At 42.1% G+C, this 10,035-nt stretch overlaps 1 protein-coding gene across 1 annotated transcript in view; it reads left to right on the forward strand.

Annotated features, from left to right (window-relative positions):
- ntsr1 (neurotensin receptor 1 (high affinity)) overlaps nt 1-10,035 on the forward strand; it is a 179,573-nt gene that overhangs the window by 145,664 nt on the left and 23,874 nt on the right. The window contains exon 3 of the mRNA XM_020933495.1: nt 1,681-1,765. Coding sequence (XP_020789154.1) covers nt 1,681-1,765 — 85 coding nt within the window. The remainder of the gene's footprint in view (nt 1-1,680; nt 1,766-10,035) is intronic.

Consider the following 10,035-nt stretch of genomic DNA (forward strand, 5'->3'; position numbering starts at 1 on the left):
AACTCCTGTCTGCAGGGGAGTCTGAAGTGTGGAGACCTGTTTAAACCAATCACACTGTTCCTTCTACCTCCAGACCCTCCTCCCCCACACTCTCTGACCCTCTAGTCCTCCAGATGGTTTCTTGATAATAATTATGCATCTTTATTTATAACCACACATCACTTTCCAACCATAAACAATTGACTTTTTTCTCTTGAAAAACTGGGACTTGCACCTTTCCGAGCATATTTCCGACATTATCCTACATCTTACTCACGCTCTATGATGACGTAGGGAAAACGAGTGTCCAATAAGAACTTTGTTTTCTGCTCATGTGCTCCGTCCATTTTGATTAGGCCAAACTTTGCCAAAGATTGTAGTGAGTCAAAATGGTCGATGAGCGTCTGTGTTCAGAACAATTGAAAAAGACCTCTAAGTGCACTTATTTCTCAAATCAATGCCAAATGATGCATCTTGGTCTATGTAATTGTGCATCCCTTGCTATTTTTATTTTCGGGTTTATTTCAGTCCACATGTACAAATCCAAATGTATTAAACCTCATGGAAATGCAGGAAGTGATGAGGTTCCTGACACCAGGAAAGTCATGGGCCATTGCACTTTTATTTTGTTTTGGCAATAAGGATATTTTGAGTTTACTTACAGACTTGATATTTTTCACTTTTGTAGCTAAGGCCCTAAATTAAGCATTTTTATTTATTTTTTTATGTCCAAAAAGTTGTTTATACATGTTTGCTGTGTCTTTTGCTGATGGTGTGAGTCTAATCTCCTCAGGCAGGTCATTCCAAAGCCGAGGCGCGTGAACTGAAAAGACTCCATCACCTTCGTCCGGAGCCTGGACTTTGGAACAGCCACATGGTCCTACCTGAGGATCTAAGGCTGCGTTCAGACTGCAGCCTGAAGTGACCCGAATCGTATTTTTTGGCTTCTATGTGACCTGTATCTGATCTTTTAATGACAGTCTGAATGACACAGATCAGATTTTTTCTAAATGTGACCCAGGCCACTTGGATATGGGGTCCTGAAACCGATACATATCTGATCTTTTGACATGTGATTCAGTGTGAGCGCATTCATCCGACCTACACGTTATCAACAAGCCACAAACGTCACTATTCTGCGCTGAAGTAGGCGAAAATTGTTAATGAACTCCGTGTCACTGAAGTGTTCCTTTCAACGGACGTCGCTGCTGCTGCCCCACAAAACACCACGACCAAAAACCTCGTCCTTCTCCTTCTCAATCTCCTCCTTAAAACAAGTAAGTTGTTCATGTTCTGGCTCCGGTACGAGAGGAACTTTAAAATCGCCAGGTGCTCGATGCTGCGTCCATGTTTGGACAACTTCTGTAAACACAGAGACGCTCGCTGTGGTTGACGTCGTCGTGTCTCCAGTGTCACATGTGGGACACTTTTGGGCCGTTTAATGTTCACACTGGAGTCACACACAAGTCACATTTAACTGGAAATGTGAACGACCTTGCAAAAACATCGGATTTCACAAAAAAATCAGAATTGAGCATTAAGCCCTGCAGTCTGAACGTAGCCTAAGGCTCGTACAGGGTTAAAAGTTTTGAAATGTAACTTGGTGCACCTTAACAAGCTTTAAAAGTGATCAGTAAAATCTAAAAATCTATTCTAAAACACACAGGAGCCAGTGATGACGTTCCTCTCTTTTGTTTTCAGGAGTGGTGGTGATCGCTTTCGTGGTTTGCTGGTTGCCGTATCACGCTCGTCGTCTCATGTTTTGCTACGGGTCAAACTGGTCCAAGTGAGTATCACAGTAGAAGATCAGGTCTATGTGCACGTGTCTGTGTTTGTACATTGTCCATCATCAAACTCTCGATCATGAACACAGCCTCTTCATCACTCAACAACAAAGGCCTGTCCTCTGCTCTGACCGGCTCTTCCACTACCTCTCTATCTCTGGCTTTTCTTCCCTTTCTTCCCTCTCTTTCTGTGCCCCCTTTATCTCTTTCCCTCCATATTATCTCTCTTTCTTCTCTCCCTTCCCCTTCCCCTCTCTGTCACATGTTCATCCATTAAAGCTCTGACTCGGGGAGCGGTCGCTGATCCATCTTTGTGATTGGATTGGCTTCATTAAACATTCACATCGGACCCCTCCCTCTTTCCCTCCCTCCGTCCCTCACTCCCTCCCATAATAGCTATAGCTCGTTCCGCCCGTTCATTGTTCTCTTAATTAGATCAAAACGACAAACCATTTAAGGCTAATTGAGCTTCAGGGAGGCGCCCGGAGAACGGGACCGTCATAGGAACATGAACACGTGGAAGTCAGTGGAGCAGTGTCCCTGTAAGAGCCACTATACATGAGTTATGAGTCATCTGCACACACCGAAATGCACACGTTATTCTCCTGTTTTAGCCTCAACTAGAGGTCGGAACGTGGATTGAACTCATTTATGATTCATGATTATACAGATATGATTTGAAGTTGGTTATTTAAGGAAATGCACTTTAACATGGGCCATTTAAGATTCTGAGTTTAGGACTGGTTAACACCAAAGAGCAAGGCTAAAAATAACCTACCAATATCAGTATTTCCCTTTAGATAACTTGTTCCTAAACCAGCATGTTGGAGGTTTTCATTATGTCACATAGTCTTACCTTCTCTCTTTTGCCTTAATCACTAGCTTTGGACATTGTGTAATTTTCTTTGCATTTTTATTCTGTCAATCATAGTAGATATGATGTAGGTTTAAGATCTCATTAAATATATTCAACACATAAGGTGGGAAATTACCATCACATCACTTCACTTTACTTATAAATTGCCCACGTAGCTTTTATTTCTCATTATGTTATAACCTGATTTCTGTGACAGGCATAAATGATTGATGGCCGAACATTAGACATTCTTAGCAAAGTGACTGGCGCGGCCTGTTGATCTGACTCGGAATCTTTTTCTCTTTTGTCTAATCCAGACTGTAGTCTGTCAGCAGTCACACTTTTGTGCCAAAAGTCAGATTTCATCATTTAAAGCCGTAATAAACTATTAAAAGTATGTTTTCTGTCGATAGGAGCAGAAGCCAAAAGCTGCAATGAGAGAGAGAAAGGCGGGTGTTACAGCTGAGTTACACAGAGCTATTGGCTGAAAGTGAAAGAGAGAGAGAGAGAGAGAGAGAGAGAGAGAGAGAGAGAGAGAGAGAGAGAGAGAGAGAGAGAGAGAGAGAGAGAGAGAGAGAGAGAGAGAGAGAGAGAGAGAGAGAGAGAGAGAGAGAGAGAGAGAGAGAGAGGGGCATACTCAAAAAAACTGATTCAGATGTTTAAGATGCTGAAACCACTGCTCTGTCCTCAAACGGGACACCCTGTGCCACGGACTTATGTGTGATTATCATGGAACAGACCCTCCAGTCCCCTTCTTAAACAGAGGAACCACCACCACAAAAACCAGACAGGATACTCAGGGATCTCATCCACCCCCAGAGCCGTGCCACCTAGGAGCTTTAACTACCTCAGTGACTTCAGCCAAGGTGATGGATGAGTCAGCCTCTGCTTCCTCGTCAGCCTGCCGGTACTTGTCAGCTGCCTCAGGAGTCCAACAAGCCAACAAGGCTCTGTTGGAGACCTTGGAAACACAGCTGGAAACCACTCAGGCTTCATGTGTCTAGCCTCCCCCGGGATCTGAGAGAAGTTGAAGTTCCCTCAAACAGAAGGATCCATATGCTCCCAACAGACCCTCGTGACACGATTATGTCTGCCAGATCTTTCAAGCTTCCTCCTCTGCCAGTGGATCCAACTCACCACCAGGTAGTGCTCTACAGCTCTGCCCCTCTCTTCCCCCGAGTGCCAAAGGTCAGATGACATGATGACGAAGTCGATCACTGACCTCCAGCCTCCTGGTGCTATGTGCACTGATGGACACCCTTGTCGGTGCATTTTCCAACTCAGAAAACAATTTTCCTGTGTTCCTGTGGAGAGCATGGATATATATCTGTGTATTCAAAACCTACAGCTCCCACCTGAAACCCAAAATCACTTGTTTTGTCATTTGGAGAGGGCTTTATGTCTGCCGTCGGTCACTGACACGATGTGCCTCGTTAAAGTGACTGATGACATCATAAGGTGGAACAGAGTGTGAGCTGTTACAGGGAGGAGGATCACTGAGGCCTGTGAGAATGAAAGAAAACAACTCCGGGGATGATTTTGATTAAGAATTGTCTAATGACGTGCGGGCTGATGCTCTTGTTAACATTCATGTGACCAGGTTTTGTGTTAAGAGCCACATATTGTCTTCTGTTTCTAATTTGTTTTCGAGCTAATCTCTTTATGCATATTACATTAGCGCAGGCGTTATCGCGCGCTAATGCTAATTGTCCAAATGATAATTAGCTGTTTGAATCTTGCCTCGTGTCGGAGGAAACAGTCCTGTGGGACAGAAACACAAAACACTGAGTTAAACAGATCCTAGAAGCAGATCTGTGATTTCAGACGGAGCAGAGATTGTGTGAAGTTGTTCTGGCTTGTGTTAGTTGTGTTGTGTGTGCCGCTCGCTCTGGTCATTTCAAGTCGTTTTACTGTGGTCAGGTTGATTAGTTGGAGTAGTCAGAAAAGCACATGGCAGCAGCTGTGATCAGTCTGTCACACTCCACTACTCCACCCACAGTAATCCAAAATGTGTCACTGTCTCTCTGCAGATTTGATTTCTCTCTCTCTCTTTGTGCAGTCTTGTTTGCATTTGTCAAAGTTCGGGTCGACATTATGTGTGTACATTTATTACATTTATGTTGAGTTGTGTTTAATGTGTTTGCCTGTTGAATGGATGCAGCAGTGATGTAGTTTAGTTTCTATTAATTTATAGTCAAGACACAATAAACCAAAAACAAGAATGATCCTTTCGTCTACACATACGTCTTCTGCATGTTTGAGATTCTGCTGACACAAGCAAAAATTCTACTTTTCATACAAGACGAAGGAAGCTTACAAGTGTTATTAGGTTCTTTTTTCAGACCTAGAGTTTGTTTCCTACCTGACAGTTTGGACTGCTCACTTGTGCTCTTCTTCAGAGTGGTCACGTGATGTTGCTGTGTCGTATCTAGTTAGCTGATTTAAACAGGTTTTGGCGCTGTCTTCCTACCGGTGGCACATTATGGACAGGGATGGAGCAAACATTGGGACAGAGGAAAACAAACATTGCCGCTGGATTAAAGATGCAATCAAAATACAGAAACGTGCCCACGGGACGAGGGGGCTTTTTTACTTTCACACCTGGGATACTGTCCTGAGGAAATCGAACTGCAGATACCGTTGGAGGCAGGACGGCAGCGCCAAAACCTGACTCTGAGGAAGACGCTAGTGAGCAGTCGAAACTGTCAGGTATGAAACAAAACTTCAGGTCTGAAAAAAGAACCTAATAACATAAAATATCAGAAGACCAAATGAATCTCATTGGAAGCTTACAAGTGTTTGTGAAAGAAAGAACAATACTGAAAATCCACAAACGTTATTCAGACTTAAATGATGTCAAATTATCATTTATTGTCAGGGTTAAAATCCACAAATTTGCCATATTAAAGAAGAAGTTTTTAACATCTATGGAGTATTAGGGCGGTAAACAGCAAGACCAAAAATTCAAGTTAATGCATCTGATCTAAAAATGTATTGAACAGATACATATGTACTCTAGTTTATGAAACTGTTGACCTTTTTTCTGTACCATTTTTGGTTCTAAAGTTCCATATGTTTTAAACAGACCATGTATGAAACATGGAACAAAAATTATTTCCCAAATTTCAAAGACCTGCAAATCATGTAAATAAATGGATGTATTTCATCATATCTTGTGTTATTCCATCTTTGAACTGTTGATGAAGGTACAGGATTTTTTTTTTTTTTATGTATTTAAAATGATAAAAATTTGCTTGGAAGGACTGACATATTTTATAGAAATAGTTTCTTTCATTTTGAAGTAATATTAAAGTATTCAGAAGAAAAAAGTGACAAATGATGTAAAATCCTGCACCTTCTACTTGTTTGTACAATTTTCCCTCCGTTACTTTTCCCTCCGTTACCATGACCTTTCTTAATAAAAAATCTCATGACTCAAAAAGTAAGAGGTTTTTCAACCTAATCTTGTACCATATGGTAGAAAACTATATGAAGCAAATATTCAAACCAGTTTGTTAAGGATATGGAAGTGAGAACCAAGAGTTATCACTGTTTGGATTTATTGCCCAAAAAGTGCTGCATATTTCATTCCCTCTGTTACCGACATGAGTTTTTTAATTTTTTGTCAACAACTTGAAAGAATATCACAGGTTTAACTTGACCCTGTTGGAGTGTAACTCTTTCCTACATTCTGATACTTTACTTATTTCAATAGTCCCTCTAGTTTCTGAATAAGAGACATTTGAATGTCAAAAATCTGCCTCTATTTTCGTTACCACGTTATAGTTTTGAAAATGTTATTGTTAGAAAGGCAGTAGGTTTGTAAGGAGCGCCCACTAGAGGTGGTGTGAGTTAATGCATGCTTTAGTCCAGAGCACATGGCACTGTGAAAGAAAGAAGTTTATGACATTCGAGGCTGTATGGACGTATGGACGTTTTATAAGTCCTTGGTTATTTTACTCATGTCAGGATGTGTCGTGCATGTTCTTGTAATACCTGTTTAGTTAAGTTTATAAGGGAGTTACCTTAGCTTAGACGTTAATGCTATTTTTCATGTGTCGTGCCTTGTATGTTCATTGTAGTTATATTAGGGTGACCATATGTCCTTTTGTGATAACCCAGACACCTTACCGGGGGTGGGAGATGAGGCCTCGACATTGAGCTATAGTCGTCCCTCGATATATCGCGGTTCACCTTTCGCAGTCTCGCCGTTACGCAGATTTTTTTTTTTCTTTTTTTCTTTTTTTGTGTGAATTTTGCATGTCTTTTTTTTTTTACACAGGTGGGTCAAGACTAAACCAGGTCTAAACCAGGACTAATCTTGGAACTTAAAGGTTGTATAGAGGATTTTTTAAGGGAAAAGAAATACAGCAACAGTCCTTTTTCAGATGTTGTGCATGCGTGACACCACCTTCCTCCTCCACTGCTCCCTCAGTAGAAACATCTCCCGCCTCTTTACTCTAGAAATCACGCTTGTTTACAGCCAGTGTGTGTTCAGAATTACTGTTGAAGTGACCTGTCTAGAAATAATTTAGCGACCGACACGTCCGTTTTTACACCCCTGCTTCAGTTGCGCAATGGAAGAGATCTCCAAGAATCACCTCAGTTTAGCTTTTCTCCTTTTCCCCTTCTCTTTTTCTTTCAGTGACCTTAAAAACTAGACTTTCTTTTGCAGCAAACTGGTCGTGGATTCTCGTCCGCCATCGCAACAAACTTTGTGTGAATTGCGAGGAAGCGACAGTTTAAAAAAGCCTCTTAGAACTGCTGCATAAACTACATAATCCCCACATGCCGCGAGTCAGTTACATTGGAAATGTAGGGAGTTTGATTGACAACTTAACAGCCAATAGATAAAGAGGCTGCCTTGTTTTCTATTGGCTGATGTTCATCTGGCCTCACTACATCCACAGTTGATAGATGTTCATTCTTTTTTTTTTGGTCATCATAATTACAAGGCTGCTGCGTCTCTGTAATGGTATTTTAAACTTTCATTGACAATTTGAAACAATAAAAAATCCTCCATACAACCTTTAAGAGAGAGAACACCGAGCAGTTTGTCCACAAAGGCAATTGCCGCGTTTACCTCCGTGAGGTGTGGAGCTCTCCATCGTTCCTTTCTCCTGTGGTCACCTCCGATCCCGTCCCGACAGTGAGTCCTGTTTCAGTTCTGGTTTACACCTGTTTTAGTCCTAGTTCAGTCCTGGTTTAGTCCTCGTCTTCAGTCCTGGAATCAGTCCTAGGTTAGTCCTGGATTAGTCTTAGTTCAGTCCTTGGCGTAGGCAGTGCAAAAATGTTGATATAATCTCGGGTTAACGGGCGGGTGCGGTGCTGTACTGCGAGTCTCCAAAAATTGACCTATGCAGGACTCTGAGCTGTAGGACTCTATTACGGAATAAATGAATCTTCAGTTCGTTACATAAAGAAGGAGGAAAATAACAAAAGGACGACAGCAGCAATAAGTTTTAAGAAGGATGTAAAAAGGGTTGTAAGTGTCCTGTGTGAGAAAAGTGTATAAAGTTTGTGCTGAGGTTTTTTTTTACAGACTTAAAACAGATATAATAATTGTAAAATATAAAGTTGACTACTTCGTGGATTTCATCTATCGGGGTTTTTTTTTAGAATGTAACCCCCACGATAAATAAGGGACCACTGTACTCTCACTTCACAACCTGTGCACATGACCTCTCACTTGTCCCGACGGATGGGAAATGGAGAATTTCTTGTACAAGTCATTTTTAAATGCGCATTTGTGCTTCGGCATGTTGCAGACTGACCGACTGTTTGTGTTTGCTCGCTCCTTCTGAGTCACAGATGCTACGAGAGCCGCTCAGTTTAATGTCCCCAATGAACAGTAATGAAAACCCGGACATTTGCATCACTTAAAAAAAATAAATAAATGGACGCCCAGGACAGAAAATATGGACATGTCTGGGGAAAAACGGACGTTTGATCACCTTAAGATATATTATGTCTTTATTTTGTGCTTCTTATTTACTATTTATGTTTGTTATATGCTTAGCAGTACACCTTTTACTTTATCACTGTAGTACAGTAACTCTTTATAGACCACACAACCAATAATGTTCTGTGATGATGCCTGAGGTTCATTAAATCTCTTAAATTCACCATCTGCATCCTGTCTCCTGTGTCCTGACACTCCGGGGCTAACATCTATACAGTTCATAAGCCTGAGAGGTAGTACACTTCAAAGGCTGTATTTACCCAAAACAACGTAATAACATTTTTATTTTTAAATTTCACTTTAGTTGCAAAAAGCACTAATGAAATCCTGGACATCTCATCAGGTGTCAGGTTGTTGTGTACAGTTTTGTATCACGTGACCTGAGCTGAACATAAATTTGGACCTGAGCTGAAGTTTGAACTCAACCCATTTTCTTTTGCTGTAAAAACATTTTGGACATTTCTCTATTTTTGCACAGTTTGGGGATTTTTGTCAGAATAAATCCACCTGCTCTTGGAAAATCAAGTTTTTATTAAAGCCCCAACATGATAGAAAAGTGTTCTCTACAACCTGACAAACCCGATTGTGTTGTGATGGCGCTCTGAAGGGGGAGTGATTTAGCACGTGGCGCAACTTGTGACACGTCTTAAGTCAAACAGAAGTGAGATCAGATAGAGGCGAGGGGCTGAAACGTCACGTGACCCGGTCCCGTCGTTCCTCTGGGCGTCTCTGATCGTCCTCTCAGTGGGTTTCTGCTCGAGACATTGGGACAAACCGCGGGAAGGGTAATCAGGAAGGTGCCGTAAAAACGCAGGGATCGCCACGGTAACGGCCCTCATCGCCACGGTAACGGCCCTCATCGTGCATCGTCGCATATTTCCATGAGCCATTTCACGCTGAGCTACGGAACGAAAACCATCTGCACACGGCGGACGGAGGGAACGAGGGAGGAGGGAGGGAAGAGGGAGGGAGGAGAGAGGGAGAAGAGAGGGACGGAAGACAGAGGGAGGAAGGGAACGAGAGAGGGAGAAGAAAGGTGACAGAGACAGGGAGAGGGAAAAGGAGGGAGGAGAGAGGAAAGGAGGGGGGAGAGACGGAGGGAGGAGAAGAGGAAAGGAGGGGGGAGATGGAGGGAGGAAGGGAGGAGAGAAGAAAGAAGGGAAGGAGGGAAGTAGGAGAGAGGGGGGGAGGAGGAGGACATAAACAGAACATTTAAATAACATACAGAATATTTTTGTGGATTTGATCTTTTTTTCTAGACACACTTGTCCGTTTTTTTGTAAAGATGTGAGTCTGGTCACCGGTGTCTCCCAGAGTTCAGTTGGGGGTTTACAAAGAAAAAAAGAAAAGATAAAAATATCCAGGGGGACTAAAAACATAATCTGTAGAATCATTGAGTGAAGCAGTAAACTCCGTTCATCTGAAGTGAGAGAGATGAACTTTTGATTGTGAAT

Source organism: Boleophthalmus pectinirostris, unplaced genomic scaffold, assembly GCF_026225935.1.
Source record: "Boleophthalmus pectinirostris isolate CB_2022bp ecotype Guang Dong unplaced genomic scaffold, ASM2622593v1 HiC_scaffold_8, whole genome shotgun sequence".
NCBI classification, from domain to species: domain Eukaryota; kingdom Metazoa; phylum Chordata; class Actinopteri; order Gobiiformes; family Gobiidae; genus Boleophthalmus; species Boleophthalmus pectinirostris.